General features: G+C 39.8%; 1 protein-coding gene across 2 annotated transcripts in view; it reads right to left on the bottom strand.

Moving 5' to 3' along the window:
• LOC120533745 (ras-related protein Rab-19) overlaps window positions 1-15,442 on the bottom strand; it is a 47,942-nt gene extending 32,500 nt beyond the window's left edge. The window contains exons 1-3 of one of the 2 annotated variants that reach the window (XM_039760671.1): window positions 15,337-15,442; window positions 13,395-13,490; window positions 12,494-12,682 (exon numbers count right to left, since the gene is read on the bottom strand). In XM_039760671.1, coding sequence (XP_039616605.1) covers window positions 12,494-12,682; window positions 13,395-13,451 — 246 coding nt within the window. In that variant the 5' untranslated portion in view covers window positions 13,452-13,490; window positions 15,337-15,442. The other variant, XM_039760672.1, reaches the window with a different exon arrangement.
• Between the last annotated feature and the right edge of the window lie 3,134 nt (window positions 15,443-18,576).

The following is an 18,576-nucleotide window of genomic DNA, read 5'->3' on the forward strand; positions in this document are numbered from 1 at the left end:
TTTATATTGGTTGCCAAGGCAATATTCCTGCCTGGGGCTCTCCTGGTTGCTTCAAACCTCTGCTTGTGCACTGCTCCATCCAAGAGCAACAATCATTGCAGAATATTCAGCAATCTAAAATATTGTAATATAACGTTTATCTGTCTTTTCAACTCATCAGTCATCATATTGGCCAGATAGGAGATGATCTACTGTTGTCAGAACAATAATCCAGTGGCAAATACTTCTGCATAATAAAGGTGGTAATAAGAGCTGCCTGATTGTTATGGTTAGCACCAACAGCTCTCAGTAGTCAGTCAGTTACAATATTTACCTACCCGGTCTGGTAATTCATGCATGAAAGGGGCATGCTAATAGACAGGGTTGTTTAGGGTCAGAGTGGGAACAGGTGGGCCTGATGAAAGGTGGGCTGCAGGAAGCAGCAGAAGATTTAAAAAAGAAAGAGAAACAGAGACTTGGCTGGTTAATAGGGGCCAGTGTGGGAGCAGATAAGAATATTTAGATTACAGAACAGGAGACCAAGAGAACAAACGGCAAGAGAAAAATAACCACAATTGTGTCAGTGTTTTCTGGGACACAATGATGCTTTATCTCGCACATAAAAATGTATTCTGTTTAATACTTGTAATATGTTTTATTAACATAGTAAAGATTTGTGAAACTAAGGTCCCAAAGGACAGCACTGGCTACTATATTTTGTTCCTGACACTTTCTTAATTAGTTACCTAACACTGCCGCTAAAGGAAAATACATCTTTAGCCTTAATTTAAATTTTAATTGACTCTCTGTTTAAGGCTAAGAGTTGTTTCCTTTTTCACTAACAAGCAGCCCAACAATAATGAGATGCAAAAGCGGTCAAGCAGATCACTTCTCAATTCCTGGAGGGTCAACATTTTTGCTCTGACCAGTTTCATAATTAGAAGCTGATTCTTGCTGTTAATGACACGCATTATTTAATTCTATAGCTTCTTACTTCTCTTATTCTGTCAGCACTGCACACCTACCAAAAATTTGGTGAGAAATTTACGAAATGGTTGGAGGTGACATGCTTTAATCATCACTATTGCCAAGCCACATCTTTACAAGCAACCTTACTAACAGTTTTATTTCAGCTGATAGAGCATTGCTTCTACACATAGATGGAGCGAGCAGGTAACATACAAGATTTATTACAAACAATATTCTGTTTCTGTCAAACTGATATCTTTTTATGAGTTTGTTGTTATCTATGGCGATCTCTGCCTGAAAGCCATTTTCTGGAAGCTCTTACTGAGGTAGGACAGCTCATGAGCTTTCCTAAATCCTGGTGAAGTTAGGAGAGTTTCCTAAATTAGGAAAATTAATAAAATGTCATTACTCATGAGAGTATCTGAGATTTTTGAGCCAGTTAGGACAGTTTTTATATTTTGATGTGCTGAACACATACAGGCACTGATCCAATCAGTATTTCTCAGGCCTTCACCTTTTTGTTTTCAAACATTTTATTAAAATATTGTATGACAGATACAAATATACAAATGGGATAAAGCCAGCTTATCATATGTTGGCTCACTGTATTGTTTGGTTAGGAGGCACACAGGATGGACAGGCATCCCGGCAGAAAGTCAGGAAAGTCCCTTACCCAGACGGGAAGTCCCAAGCAAACAGAAAGGTGTCCCAAAAAGATGTGTACCTAATACCTTCCCTGGACGGGAGAAAGGAAGACAGGGAAGGACTATGGCAGAGGAGTATTTAATTCCCCCAGGTGTTAGATGGAGGCAGCCCTCCATGTCGGCGCCCATTTGGGAACCAGCAGGGAATTCTGGGAATTGAATTGGGTCCATGGGTGCCGCAAGGGGGCACTGTAGGTAGATGCACTCCCCAATTATGGGGAGCCCTATCGGCCAATGGCCCTGGCACCAGAAGTACTTCCAGGTCATCCCAATGAATTGGGGAGCGTATCTCCTTGCAAAGCCCCCTTGCGGCTGCTGCCATCTAACACCTGGTGAATTAAATACCCCTCTGCCACAGTCCTTCCTTGTCTTCTTTTCTCCCAGCCAGGGAAGGTATTAGGTACACATCCTGCTGGCGTTGGTCATCTGCTAAGCAGAATTGTGCTAATTAGAAACAGCATGGATACTGCATTGAGAATGAGATCCAAAGTACTCAGAACAATGTTGTTTCACTGATTTTCTAGCCTCACACTTTCCAGCAAAAACCTGACAACAACATGGTTAGAGCTGCTAAATACAGCTCCAGAATCATTCAGCATGTGTGTGGTTTGCATGTTCTTTCTGTGTGATTGTGAATTGCCCTTCTTCACCTAAAAGACATGTGATTTGGATGTGTTACTGTGTTAAACTAGGTAGTTCATAGCCAATATTTTTCCAAGGCAGGATTGTTCTTTTCTTACTTTATTTTTTGTAATATTGAAACTTGTATTGCTGTATTCTGGTAGGTGATGATGCTATACCTTTAACTTAGTGAAGAACTTCACCCACATTTCATCTGTGTAGGTTTGGTATGCTTCAGTGCTCTTATAGGTTCTCATTGTCACTCTGGCTATGTCAAGAAATTAAAAAAAAACAATATATCTATCATTGCTTGGAGCCATTTTTTGTGAAGGCCATTTCATATTTTGCAAATTCTCCTTCTATTTTTAGTCATAATATTTTTTTTACTTCATTTAGCAAGTTGGAGGCAGGTGGTGGTGCACTCCTGTGGAGTTCAGTCGCATAATGTGTCATGCCCATCGACTCACTCCACTTAGTCCACGACTCACTCTTACAAAACCTAACAGGTCTGATTTTGTCTTTAGTCATAGGACAGGATCTGTGTATATGAGAGGTGACAACCAATGAGTGTTCATCTGGAAGTACAATTCATATAATGCAGCAAGAAACAAAAACAGAGGAGAAGCTTGCCTTTTAGATGTCTCGTGTTTTACCAAAACAAAATGGAAAAAGATTCCAGCTGAATTCACCATATCTGTTAACTCTATGTATAGTGCTGGCTCTTTCTTGAAGCATGCTATGGACTGTCACAAAAAGGGGAGAGCACAACTGTGCTGGAAGGTGACATGACCAGTGATTTTGAAACACGTAAACTGACATGGGCCAGTGATGAGATTAGAAATCCTCACTAAAAGTCACATAATGTGACATTGTGGATTTGGGACCATTACCTAATCTGATTTTAGTAAATATGTAGTGTTGTGCTCCAAAACTAGCTGTATCAATACAGATGTGTTGTCTCAAGCTGGGAATTTTAACACAATATCATGGAAACATTTTCAGAAATAGTCAGATGCTGTACATAGGGTGAATACAGAATTACAGTGAGACAGATCATATTTCCACAACCATGGGAGCAACATAGGAAGCAATCTTGTAGGGATGCCAGTTCATTGAAGGAAATGCCCACCTAAAATCTGTAAACCAGGCCAATTTAAAGCAGTCAGCCAACCGAACCAGCATGTCTTAGGTGCCTGAAAAGAAACTGGAGTCCCCACAACATTCTACAGAGGTCCAGAAAGAGGATCTTGACTAGCAGCCTCACAGTCTGGTATGGCAGCTGCACTGTTTTGCATTAGAGAGTGGTGAGGACAGCAGAGGAAACAATTGGAACCACCCTCCAGTCTATACAAGATCTGTACTTATCACACTGTCTTAGGACAAGCCACCAGTATAGTCAGAGAACTCACCCACCCAGCCCATGGACTGTTCAAACTTTTGCCTTCTGGTAAACTCTTACACAGTATGCAGTGCAAGACTGACAGACTCCATAGGAGTTTCTTCCCACAGGCCATCAAGCTACTCCACCCCCACTAACAACAAGCAACATGCTGAAGTATTAGAACTGTTAAATTCCTGAACGCACACACAGACTGTTTGAACACATCACATGTCTCCTAAAATGTTATGTATGTTTATTATGTTAATGCTTTTCATGACTTTAACACTTTACAACTATTCACCAATATGTGTTTTGCATTATTTATATGTTCTGTCTGTTTATGCTGTCTTCGATATCTATCTGTTTTTGTATAATGTGCACTTATCCTTATGCTTGTGTTCGCATAACATTGAGCCTAGAGAGATGCAATTTCATTCAGCTGTGCACTCCTTGTTGCATGGTTTGAATGACAATAAAGTAAATCCATCCATATGCATATATAAATGTTCATGAATAATTAAATGAATGATCACTACATTTCAAGCAGTGAATTTTAATAATTTCACAAAACTGTAATAGATAATTCTGTCCGTTTTAAAAGAATCCATAAAAGTTCAATGTGGGCTGATCATCATGCATATGGTCTGAATATATTATATTGAATTGACTTTAATGGTTGCTTTTGAAAAAAAAAATATCAAGTACCTTCAAGCCATTTTCTCCCCAAGCAGGTTTTTCTACTGAGCATGCAGCTGAGTAGGCCTGAACTTTGACAAGGATTGCAGACAATTTATCTTGACAGGCAGCCTGGATGCCCGAATAGCAGGTGGGGCTCATTAACATTCATGAAGGAGGAATTGCGTGCAGCACATTCCTTTCTCCACCTACACCTGTAAGGCAGGTTTCAGAACAAACGAATCCATGCCACATTTTCCTGCAATGCTTGGGCTTCAGGGACTTTTTGCTACCATCCATCTGGTGTGTGGCTCTTCTCATTGTAAGAGCTAAGAATCAAAAGTCAGGTCATAACAAAAGAGCAGTTTCACGTGAACCTTTGTGAATGAAGCCCTCTTCTTAACTAATAAACCCTGCAGCTAATCTTCACACAGAAGTGCATACAATTATTATTTAAAGTTCCCTAATCAATAAAAATTAATTAGGAATATGGCCTCGCCCCACAAGCTTCAAAAAGACCACTGCCATCCCAGTGCCGAAAAGGTCAATGGTAACATGTCTTAATGACTTCTGGCCCATAGCACTGACTCTTATCGTGATGAAGTGCTTTGAATGGTAGTTCAAAAGACACATCAACTCCATCCTCCCCACCTCTCTGGAACCACTCCAGTTTGCTTACAGTCCAAACTGCTCTACTGATGATGCCATCTCCTATACTTTGCACACTGTACTGTCTCATCTCAACACGAGGGATACATGTGTCAGAATGCTGTTTGTTGATTTCAGCTCAGTATTCAACATGGTCATTCCCCAGCAGGTGGTAAAGAAACTCTCTCTGCTGGGCCTTGACACTCCACTGTGTCATTGGATTCTAGATTTTTTGATAGACAGGCCACAGTCATTGCACATTGGCAGTAGAACATCCAACACCATCAGGCTGACCACAGGTGCCCCCCAAGGCGGCATGCTGAGCCCACTATTGTTCATGCTGCTCACCCATGACTGCACCAACAAGTCTGAGTCCAATGTTATCATCAAGCTTGCAGAAGATACAACTATAGTAAGTTTTATCAGCAACACTGATGACATATCCTGCAGTGGAAATAATCTGTCTCTGAATGTCGATAAGACTAAAAAGATGCTTGTCAATTTTTAGGAGAACACCAGCTGACTATTCCCCACTGCTTATCAATGGCTCTGCTGTGGAGAGAATCAGTAGCAACAAGTTTCTTGGCGTGTATATTTCTGATGACCTCTCCTGGACAATCAACACCAACTCTGTTGTCAAGAAGGCACAAAAACAGCTTTTTTACGGTGGAGACTGAAGCGAATTGGCTTGCCACAACCCATTCTTACCACTTTTTACAGAGGAACTGTTGAGAGCATCCTGACAAACTATATCACTGTGTGATTTGGGAACAGCAAAGCCCATGAGCGCAAGATTCTGCAGCGCATAGTGAGAACAGCTGAGAAGATCATAGGGTTATCCCTCTCCTCGATTCAGGATATTTTTCAGACACACTGTCTGCATAGAGCCTCAGCCATTGTACAAGACATCTTTCACGCATCCCACATACCAGTGGCCGACCGTGTATTTCACACCTAGGCCTTCAGTAGTGCTCCGTTTGAATCAACCCGCCCCTCAAAAACTAATTTATAGTTATAAAAACCATCTTCATATGCAGAAATACAGTATAAAGAGCCGTTGCATCACAGATAGATAACTTCTGTAGCCACAATAAATGCCTTTATTGAATAGACAAACCAGGGGTGAACAAGTTCCTTTCTACTGCAGCTACAGCCGCGACACACATAAAAAACATCAATAAACTTGATGTTTAAACTTGCAATATTATTTAGGAAAATCGCAACATTTTACTCACCAAACATTTGTAAACAAAATCCATCCTCCTCTCTTTCCTCAAAAACAGTTCAATTATTCTGTCATACAGATTATCCGTGCGCTTCAGATCCATCAAAAAGTCCATTTCTATCGCCATCAAAGCTAATGCTGAAAGTCGAACCTGCCCTGTTGTATTTCTGGCATAAGTTTTAATTTGCTTTAGGGCTGAAAATGTCCGCTCGACAGAAGCAGTGGACACGGGAATGGTCACCGCCAAACATACCAATGTGTACAGCTGCCCCATGTTCTCATTCAGATTTTTCTGATGAAGGAAGTCAAGGAGATCAGTGGGAGATTTTCCTTCAAAATCATCCATGGCATACATTACAGTTAGCAGTGATCAGGTTGTTTTTGTATTTTACCCAACGTTCCACTAAACACTTTATTGGTGGACAGGTGGTAATGTAAATCCGTGTTGCTCTCTGCAATGAGAGAAAGAAGCTCCACATACTTTCCTCTGTTATTGGATCCCGCGCTTTCATCGTGTCCCCGAAATGAAAGTTCCTGTTTCCCCAAAGAAATTACACAGTCTATCAGTCTTTTTAAGATTTCTCTGTTTTTCTTCACCTTTTCGTTGTGGAGCACTGTTTCCCTGCACACTTGTTCATTCAGCTGTAGATCCACTCTGGTTTCCCCAAAAATTTTGGAAAGCACCGTTGCTTGTAACAAAATAGCTATTACACCATCCTATCCAATCAATGGGTCTGAATACGGTGACGTTGCCATACGCCTGCTAGAGGGCCCTACTGACACCAACTCAAAATCTGATTGGTTGAAGCAACAGTTTAATCAACATTTATTTTGTGTTAGAGGGCCTGCAAAACAGATTGTGAAGGCCTCCATGGAGACTGACTTTGACACTGCCTGGCAACAAATGATGGCTGAAATGTGATTGGTTAAATGCTTTAATACGAAAATACATGTCTGGAAGCAGCACAACCATCGGAAAAGCTATGAACGGAAGCGGACAGACTATTTGGAATTATTTAATAAGTATTCATGGACAAAATATAATTAACATCAGTTTGCGATTCAGATATTTTTTTAGGGCAGCAGAGAAGGCCTTGCAGGCCCTGATGGCCCACCACTGCCACATACAGTTTGACCTCCTGTGGTAAGGTACAAGAAACAGTATTAGGACCAGCACAGCCAGGTCCTAAAACAGCTTCTTTCCTCAAGCTGCCAGACATATGAACTCCACCATGTTATCCAGTACCATATCCCTATAGTATTCCTACAATTATGTACTGTCACTTTACACTCTGCACTTTACTATGGATATTGAGCATTGTTTGAGTTGTATAGTCCTGTGTCTTTTGTTTTGTTACATTGCATTGTTGCGCTGGTTTTGGTAATGTTATGGTATATGTTATACACAGGTATATGTTGTTTTGCCAATGCACCGGGGACTGTAAGTAACAAAATTTCTATCAGCCATGTGCTAAGTATGTGCATGAATGGCAATCAAAGTTGAGTTGAGTTGAGTCGGGTCTCCGTGCCTTTTGTTGTAGCTGGTACTCAGTAGAAAAATGATCATGTGTCATCCTTCAAAATTATACCATTCATATTTAATTGTGTATATCTATTTTACAACAAAAAACATTCATATTGGAACTAGTCAGACAATTGTTAGCATCACAGTATGTTACACCCTGGTCAGGAATGAGGAGCTGCAAGCTGACCCTGTCCCACACCAAGTTAATATAGAATTGCAGGTAACATATGCAGCCATAACATGTTGGATGGTAAATTGGAGCAAGGCCTTTGCTTATAGTTCTACTGAAACTAAATCAACTGTTGACATTTAAGGAAGGAATCAATGGAGTTCTGTTGAATACAAGGTGTGACAAGCTACCTGAGGCATCCTGGCATCCTGATTTCATAAAAAAAAAGTGGAGTACTGTAAAGTGTGAGATTAACAATAGACAGCACTATATAGCTGCAACTATTGTACTTGGGTAACCCTTGATCCCTGAAAAATGTGCACTCACTATGAAGGATAAATGAGCTTAAATAATCAACAAGCAGGATACTGGCTGCCTGCAACAGGAAGGAAGGTCAAAGCTAAAGAGAGGCAGGGGAGATAAGTAGGAAAAGAAGCTGGGTGTGGGCAATGTATGCTTGCTCCTTCTTTAGCTATTTAAGGATTTTTGGCATTTGTTGAGGAAGGGCGCCTGGGTGTTACTGTTTTGAATTTTGAAGCTGTCCTCTTTTATCTTATTTACATTCCTCTAAAGGCTACAAATACACCTGTCAGAGAAAACTGAACAAATCTTGTTTGTATACTGTGGTAGAAAATGATGTAGAGGATTTAAATAATGGCAATGTTTCCCCACACGTCTTTATTGCAACAGTATGCTGTGCTGAGTATAAATCAAGAGAATTTTTTACTGAAAGTGTACAATACACTTGTAAGGCCAAATTTGGAATATTCTAAGTAGTTTTAGTCTCCAGTTTAAAAAAACTGACGTAAAAGAATTAGAGAATGTCTAAAAAGAGACTGCTAAACAAGGGATATAAAACATTCAGCCTGTGGGCCAGACTCACAACAAAATAATGTGGTGTTCTAGTAACATAAAAGAACTGCCACTTTTATAAACTGTATAAATTTCCATTAACATAATTCTAGGTACGTGAGGACCCATTTATGTTCATTGCAATACTTCATTTATGCACAGACACACAAAAGAAGAAGCTGTCCCACGCTGAATGAAAGCAGTGCATACCAGGACTGACCTGATTCTATAAGCTATATGGAAATATTGTTGGACATGAATCTCAGTTTAAATAAATGAAGATTTTGTTGTTGTGGCATTACTTGAGGGAATGAAGTACTCATTCCAGATCAATTCAATGCAATTTATTCCTGTGAAATGGACTTCTAAAACCCTGTGTGACTGTCAAGTCACCCATTTCCTGAGTAATTCAATTCAGGCCTGACTGAGGTGTGTTTAGCTTATCCATCGGTTTTGTAACCTGCTCTGTCCATTAGTGCTGCATCCTTGGTAGTACTGGACACATGCCAGGAAACATGCCATTCCATTGCAGGGCACAGTCATCTACAGACACACACACAATAATTCATTCTTGCCCAGCCAATTCAGAGATAACAGTTAGTCGAAGATGCATGTCTTTGGCCTGATAGAGGATTCATGGTGAATTTCAAATGAGATTTTCAACCAGAATATGATCCCACAGATAGAAAGAACGTGAAAACATTACAAGAGTTTTGCTGGGAAGACTCCATTCAGCCCAGCAAAGCTCATCAAACTTAATTCATGCAGATTTCAAAAATGACATTTAGTTGGGTTACTTTTTACCACCACTGCTTACTCTATTACTACATAATTTATTCCATGTATCTATGGTTCTGTGTGTAAAGAAATACTTTCTTACATTTGTTCAAAATTTGATTTGTTTTCCCATGTTCTTGTTTAAGAACTAGTTTAAGTAACAACTGGCATCCAGTATACTACAAAATTCAAAACACTTAAATCATGCCACTTAGCTTAAAAAGATTAAGTCCTTCCTTATAAATCTTTTAGTTATAGTGCTGGAATCAGCCTGGTCACTTTTCTCTGGACTTTCTCCAGTGCTGCTATATCTATTCTGTATCCCTGAGACCAAAACCACACACAGTTCTCCAGATGAGGCTTCTCAAGCATGTTATAACACTTAAGCATAACCTTCCTTCACTTGTACTCTATATAACCTGCCATCATATTAGCCTTCTTTATCGCTTCTGTATACTGTCTAGATGTAAGCCCACTACGACTTTTAGGTCCTTCTCATAAGGTGTTAATTCAAGATTCAAACCTGCTAAATTTAGCATTTTTACTTCCCATGGGTAATAACTAGATTTGCTTAAATTGGTAAGACATGCACAGATTTTGGAACAAATTATTAATAATTTAAGAGTATAATGTAGAAAACCTTCAGATCATGAATACATTTTTCAGTCATGGGTGTGAAACACTATGGACACAACTGTAAAGACACAGGTTAACACTCCAATAACAAGATTTATTGCCACAAATACCTTAAAGTATTCCAATGTTCCAGCAATAAGACTCTTCCCTTCTCCATTCCACTCAGGTGAGCTTCATCTGACTACTCTTCCAACTCTGACCCCCAGGTAAAATGGCACAGCTTCTTTTATACTGGACCTGAGAGTATTTCAGGTGCTGCCACACTGCATCCAGGAAGCCCTTCCCGGTCAGGTCGAACCTCCCTGTGAAAGGAGAGTCTGCCTCGAGCAGCTCCCCCTAGTGACACCCGAGAACCCCAATAGGACTGCCCACAAATACTACAACTCCTATGCACCCTTGTGCATGTCCAAACGGGGTGCATGCCAGAGAGCTGTCATCACCCACTGTAATGAAGAAGCACATGGCCCCTAGAAGGAGTCTTCCCCTGTCCATCCAGTATAATGGTCTCCAGACTGGGAAAGTTACAACTAACCAACCCAGTCAGGATGCCTATCCACCCACATCGCTCCAATAAAAGGGCCTCCAGGCCAGGTAAGGAGCCATCCATCCTGGCTGGGATGCCAGCCAACCCATGTTGCCTATTACATGGGTGAACAAGAAACAACAGGAAGTGTATGACTGCACAGCCAATCCTGTAAAAAAAATGATGTTCTGCTTACTACTATGAATTTAGTTTACAATGTTTGCTTTCATTCATAACAAACAGCTGACTTTTGTCAAACGGTGTAGCAAAGATCAGGCTTTATTTATTTAATTATGCCAAGTAACTATACTAGCCTGGATTTTGTTGATCTTGCAGCCACACATTGTGCTAAGTAAACACTGATGTAAATGAGGATACATTTGACACTTCACTTTAGAATTCACTGATTCCGATATGTTAATACAGTATCTTCAAACAAGAGGTTAGTGTCATTGCTATTCTTAAGAAGTGTTATAACAGGCTCATCCATCCATTCATTTCTAAATTGCTTATGCTGTCCAGAGCAGCATGTTTATGGTTACTTTAGGTTCCTTAAATATTCTTTGAAGGCTTCAGTAGAAGCCCAATTATCAAAGTTACAAAAATAATTTAGAGAGGTCTCTGTGTTTGCCTCTCAGCTCATCATCCTTTCAGTTTACCATATTTCTATTGCCACAAGGTGAAGCAATGCTTTAAAAAAGTTAGTTGTCTCCATTGTGAATTTCCCCTTGGGATTAATAAAATATCTATCTATCTATCTGTGTATCTAAAAAATCATTTTCATATTTTTGAAATTTCACTTTATTCTGACAAAGCACTGTTTTTCAAATCATCCATGCTTAACAGCCGTATTCTTTCCTCCGTTCATTCTTTTTGTGAGATCTATTCATTCACAGAACAGGGAGCAGCCAATCTTAAGAAAGTACAAACCCTGGATGGGGTGGCATTATGTCACAGGTTACTGTCAAACACATACTGAACCAATATAAAGCAAGAATTTAACAGTGCTCTATACACTTAACAATACAACTAATACGACTACAGCGACCAATCTGGAGAATATGTATGCCTTAAGGAGAAATGGCAGGAAACTCACACAGACACAGGAAGAATATGACAAAAATAGTGACAGGTACCTATAGCCATGAGGCACCAATGTTGCCTTTGTCTAAATCTTAAACTAACATTTTAACTGGCTTCCTTTTTATTTATCACGAATCCATTTTCTTTAGGAAGTTTACTTATAGGTGCATGGTGGTGCAGAGGCTAATCTTGCTTCCAAAAGCCTTTGAAGTCCTCGGTTTAAACTAAGCACACCGTTAGTGTCTTTATGGAGGAAATAGCAATTCTAACTTGCCTGAGTATGGATGTATAAGTGTGCCCTTTCATGGATAAGTACCTCATCTTGGGTTTGGTTCTGCTTGTTAAATGTGGCCTGGTTTCTTTTTGGTAAGCAGGTAATTTTCTGTATTCAATCAAACAAACTATCTTCCTTTACTTTCTCTTTTCTACACACTCATGCAGAGCAGCCCAGCATGCACTGAAGACAGCAGTTTTTAACAGCACCATTCACTAGTACACCCAGTTCAGCACACCACGCACAATACATCACCATCTAGTGTCTCGTAAACACCAGTCCTCCATGACCATGAATAGCAGAAGTTGTTTAGAAGATGAATGGTTGTCCACTTTTTCTCATAATATTAGTCACTACAACATAATTGAAAATAAACATGCAAACTGGATTCCTGGTTCACATTCTGTTTAACCCTCTTGAGATGTAAGCTTATTGCAAAGATGATGACATACCTTCACTTTTTTCCCTTCGATCTCCAGGGTGCGCACGGTGAAGTCCACTCCAATGGTGTTCTGTTGCTTCTCTGCAAAAATGCCAGACTTGAACCGATGGACGACACAGGTCTTCCCCACATTGGAGTCTCCAATAAGGACAATCTTAAACAGAAAGTCAAAGGTGTCCTCTGCCACTAGACCTGCAGACTGCATAGCAGAAAACAGCTAGCACTCACAGTCTGGCAGAATCCCTTGAATTTACAATTGCATTGTACCTGGCAAGCAACCCATAGGAACCAGCAACTCAAGTATGGTGACTGCTGTCTGAGAAAGACGTACGGTTCTCACGTGTTTGTCTTAAAGGCTTTCTTATCCAACAAATGTATTTAGTGTCTTAAAATTTTTAGGATATCCCTTGAGAGTATTTTTACAAAGATATAAGACCTGACAGTATAAAATACAAACTCTTTTTACACTTTAAAATACTGATTTTTGTATTACTTCGATTATCTTTAAGAGCTGCTTTCCATTACTGTCTCCCAAAAAAGCTCAAAGGTTTTTTAGTCCCCTATCAGTTTTCAGTCCCAATCAAACATACAATTAATATCTCCCTTTAATTCACAATTTGTTTTCCTTTCTTTGAAATCCCGTCCACTCCTGTCAGTTTGCAAATGTGTCCATTACATCCAATATGTTTACAAGCACCTGCCTTCAACAAAAAGAGCTTTCTTGCAAAGTCCCTTTGGCTGGCCTGAAGCTTGGAACTCGACTCCTGGATACAAACCGGTGACATTTGAATATAATTACAGAAGGAAACGTGGCTGCTGCATTGTTTACACTGACCTTCTTTGCTAGAGCGGTAAGGTTCATACACCTGTTGTGCCGCAGCTCTGCCTCCTTCACTCTGTGTATCTCTTACCTGTCTGAGCAGGTGACTCTGCTTTCTTCGGATTTCAGGCAGCCTACACCACTGCATGCTGGGAGATGTATTTCAGATAAGACTCACAACTGCCATCTGCCACAAGGAAGAAAAAAAAAAAAACATGTACTTAGTAACATTTTTTCTATAGAAAGAAGTTTGATATTGCCTCATTATTTTCAAAACCTGTTTATTCCAGATCAGGGTTGCCAATTCCAGACCTCAGTATGTGAATAAATTCATAAAAGTACCGCAAAAGTGTATGCCTGCATCTAGTCTTTAAGTCTAACACAAAGACATTGGTGGCCACAATCAATTCCCAGAACATTTAATGCAAGGCAGGAACCATCGGTTAGTTGTACTCATCTGTCACCATTATACACACTCACTTACTCACCAGTTAATCTAACTTACACAACTTTGAAATGAGAGAGAGAGAGAGAGAGAGAACCTGCAGGAAAACTCCAATACCATGGGGTAAACATGTAAACAGCACAAACAGAGTGGGCACCTGAATTCAGAAGCCAGGACTCTGATGCTTTAAGGCACTAGTGCTAACCGCTGCACCACCATGCTTCCAATTTGAAACTGTATGAAAGTAGACGTATGATTGCAACAGGTGACTGTGTCTTAGTAACTGTATTGTAATTTTTCAAATTCAATTAAATACATATAAAAAGCAAACCTTTATATAACAAAAAGGTAACTTTTAGTAGAATGTTACAGATACTAATTCTTGTTAATAGTAACATTCCCAAACCCACTTAATCCAATTTAGGGTCATGGTAGGCTGAAGAGCATCTTAGTAACTCTAAGTGCAAGGCATGAACCAGCCCTATTCAGATGCCAGTTCATTGCAGGGCCTCCTCTGGCACTCACCTATGCAGCCTAACCTGCATGTCTTTGGGATATGGGGTAGGGTGGAGTGCAGAATAAGCAGAATTAAATTCCCACATTCACACAGAGAGAACATTCAGACTTCACAACGACAATGACTGAACGTAGAATTTGAATTCAGAATTCCGGGCTTGTGAGGCAGTGCTAACCAGTGTGCCACTTAGTAGTAGTAGTGGTAGTAATAGTAGTTGAAGTGGTGGTAATGGTGGTGGCACTAAGAGGGGAACAAGCAGAAGAAGAAGGTTGTGCCGATGATGATGATGATGATAAAAAGCCTCCTGTGTTTCTTAAAAATGATATGCCATTGGCATGAACAACATCTGGTTTACCTTGTAGATTTACCCAGTTTGGCTGGTTTCTTACCTGTGCAGCCACCCAAATCCTCCTCTTCTACTTTCTGTTGGTGTTGAGTGTCCAACTTCTTTTAGCTGAGGTGCCATCACACTTTTGTGGCCTCATTTACTCTCTCTTCTTCAGAATTATCACAATTCTCAGTGTTAAATTAACATTTAATACTTAAAAGGGCATATATTGGACTAAACTTCAAGAGATAAGTGTGGTGTTGTCTTCCTTCTTTCCTCCTCCACCTTATCTCATTTTCCCCATTACACACACTTTTTTTCACATTCACCACAGTGTTTTTATCTCCATTTTGCCCATGTCTTCCTCTCCCTCATCCACTGATTATTGTCATCATTGCTCCTTTTAAACCTTCCTCCTTATTCCTCTACTTACTCTAAATTTGCAGGGGATTTTCAATAAGTCTGTCACGTCTTTTAATGTCACATATTCTGGATTGCCTGCACTTGCACAGGAGAAGAGAGGACTAAGCTCTAGCTTGAGAGAATGTCCTGACACAAGCCTACTTAATGGATGCACATCAGCAATTCTAAGCCGTGCTCACTGAGATAAAAAAGCTTAAAAATCCTTCCTTTGTACACTTAAAGATTAGTTATTCTTGGGCATCATTTACACTAGGACATTTATATTAGTTTACACATTAGTATATTACACATTTATATTAGGAAACAAAGATAAAACCTACCTGAACAGAGGAACAGAGGACAACAGTGTAAAAAGGCTTGGCGATGTTTGACTACACAGACACCATTAGGGAGCAGGCACTGCCACCAAGCTTCAGTAACAGTCAGAACTGCTCTCTGAGACGTCTTTTGTTCTTTATAACGATTGCTTGGCTCGACTCTGAACAGACAGATATTGTGTCTACTTTGGATACCAGAGCTGAGATTGCTGGGATTGGTAAATTGCATTAAGGATTCCATTTGGGAATTCCAGTCTATGAAATTCCCATATAACCTGCAACAGCAACATCTGTGATGAGGGTGGGAAATTGTTAAGTTGGGAGTGCCACACCAAAGACATTAGCGTTAGAGTTAATTACAGACCAATATTAAAGTGGTTTAACTTGAAAGAGCATCATGAACAATGGATTGTGTGGGACTGCATTTCAACTAATTGGTTAATCTAAGAGTGGCACAGTGATTAGTTTTAATGCCTCCCAGCTTCAGGGAACTTGGTTCAAATCCTGGCTGTATGTGACTTGTACATTTTGTCTGTGATTAAAGTGGGCTCTTTCTCTAGCTATTAAAGGGTTTTTCATATCCCTCATAAGTTAACTAGTGACTCTAAGCTGGCCTGATGTAATAGAGTGTGGCATCATATGAACTAGAGCCCCATCCAAGGTTGGTTCCTGCCTTGCACCTGCCCAGCTCTAGAGTTCTGGGTTTAAATGTTAAACTTTGTGCTGTTTGTGTGGCGTTTGCTTGTTCTTCCCTTGGGCATTGGATTTTCCTCAAGTACCTTGATTCTCCTTCACAAGGGAATCACAATAATATGCAGGTCATGCTAATTAGTAAGTGAGTATTTGTGTATTTGTATGGATGTGCCCTGTTCGATTCCTGCCTGACACCTGATGCTTGCAGGACAGACTACAACCTTTACAATATTGAAAACAGAGAAATGGATGATAAGTGCAATAATAGCAATAGCACTTTGAGCCCCACTCAGCAACAAGTAGCAAGGTAAGTCAACAAAATATTAAGTCAGAAAAGTAATTCTTTTTAAACAGGCTCATAGTGTCCCTAATCTAAGGCTCAAATAGAAAATCTGTCTCGGTTTTTGTGATCATTTGTTACTTATTTGAATTATTTGAATAACAAGAGTCAAGAGGAGGGTAAGAACAAAAAAAAGCAAAAAGACCTCAAATTCTCATCCACCCACCCCATCCACTTCCACCCTCTCCCCACCACAGTAAATCCCTACCCCCAATCTATTCTGCCAAGGCATCCCCACCTACACACATTCATCCAACCCCAGGAGTTTTCAGGCCTGCAATATAAAGCAAATAGAGAGCAAGAAAGAACAGAATTAACACAGTAAATAGAGTAACTTTTTCAAAGGATTTAAAGGATTCAGATGATGACATCATGGAAATGTTATTAATTCTGATGTTAGCTATCTATAGGAGGTTTGGGTTTAAAAAAAGACGCAAACGCTACACAATCAACAAGACCAACAATTTCCACCTGGAAGTGATTAAGCTAAACGTTTGTCCAGCTGTATTTTTAATACAACAGAATCTCACTACGTATCACATTTCTCTGTGGAGTAGACCCGAAGGCGAGTCCCACTTGCATTAGTAGATTCTTGTTTCCCAATAACTTTACACCAATTGTTCTCCCTTTCCAACTGAGTATGACACAAGATACGTCCAGTGACAGTTTTGCAGATAAAAATTTCCATATGGCATTCTGGTCTCAATTACTGTGTATTATGTTAACAGCGCAGGACAGCTGCCTCACAGCTACCTGAACTAAGATTCAATCCTCGGACCAGTCTTCTGTGGGAATTTGACATGTTCTTTGGTTGTTTGTATGAGTTACTCTAATATGCAGTATTTTATTTATTTGGAGGTTTGCATTATAATGATTAAATTGCATGTCAATAGGGTATACGGTATAATATCTTATTCAAATCAGATCAAATACCCCCTCCCTTACCCATCCAGACAGTAAAGAGAAAGAAAGAACAAAAGAAGTTGAAGTTATCACACCCAAAAGATAGTTAAGTATTGTGACCATAAGGGGGCACCACTGAGCCCCAAACTACAGACACATTAATGCCCAAGCAAAATTCCAAGTTCAAATAAAGGGCTTTTATTTGTTTCCAACACCTTCTTACAGAATTCTCAGACACGGTACACCAATATAAATCATCTCCTTCCACTTCCAAGAGAGTGTGGCCCGTTGCCTCTGACTTGATTAACTGGGGCAGTGGCTGTTTTAACTCTGACCCAGAAACTGCTTTCCATGTAACACCCAAGTTGTCCATAATAATTGCGGAAACCAAAGCAGTCCTCCTCAGGCAGCGCATTCTCCAACACCCATACCACTCTACATGTGCCTTAAACTGGTTTAGCCCTGAGAAACACTGCCACTGGTTGTTTGGGGGAATGAACTGCTCCTGGCATGCCCCTTTGCTTAGTCCATCCATTATGTCTTCCTGGCCAGGGTAAAGGATGATTTCTGTTTTTCTTTTCTGACACCTACAGTATCCAAAATGTTAGGAACAATTCAGCATGCTCAGTTATTTGAGAATAATTAGTAAATGTTTATCACATTGTAAAGAATTATTAACCTTTTCCTCATGTGAATTTGACTTTTTCTAATTTTGTGAAATGGGACTTCCTTTTTCCCTTTGCATGATGGTAGGTATGTAACGATTCTTCTATAGTATTTCAATACGACAAGATGGTGTGGCAGGAGTATAGTCAAAGTAATCATAATAAATTATTCATTAAGTAGTAATGTTCCAAACAGAGGTGGATTAAGGGTTACAGTATTCAGAATTCAAGACTGTCTGATAAATAAGAACATACTGTATTTTATTCCAACAGAGTCTGAATGGAGGACATTTCCAAAACGTGTAACCCAGTGAAGCAGGTGTCTGTCAACTATGTTCACAATTAGGGTCTTAAACTGAGTACATTTTGGGTAGAGGAACTTCCATTCATAATAATGAAAATCTCATTTTAGGGTCTCATTTCCAAGAACCTCTCAGTTGTGTACTCTTGAATGTACAGGTTTAGCAAAGAATATATTACCAGAAATGTGTTGATGAAGGGTAGAAGTTATTTAACAAAGGCAAAAATGCTATGAATGTACACAGTTGGAAAAGTTCCAATGCTGAGCATATTCCATATTCTAAATATGGTGCATTTTAAGTATTGTCTTCTGCACTGCTGCCCCATTGTAAGTGAGAATTA

The sequence above is a fragment of the Polypterus senegalus genome, chromosome 8 (assembly GCF_016835505.1).
Source record: "Polypterus senegalus isolate Bchr_013 chromosome 8, ASM1683550v1, whole genome shotgun sequence".
Classification (NCBI taxonomy): Eukaryota; Metazoa; Chordata; class Cladistia; order Polypteriformes; family Polypteridae; genus Polypterus; species Polypterus senegalus.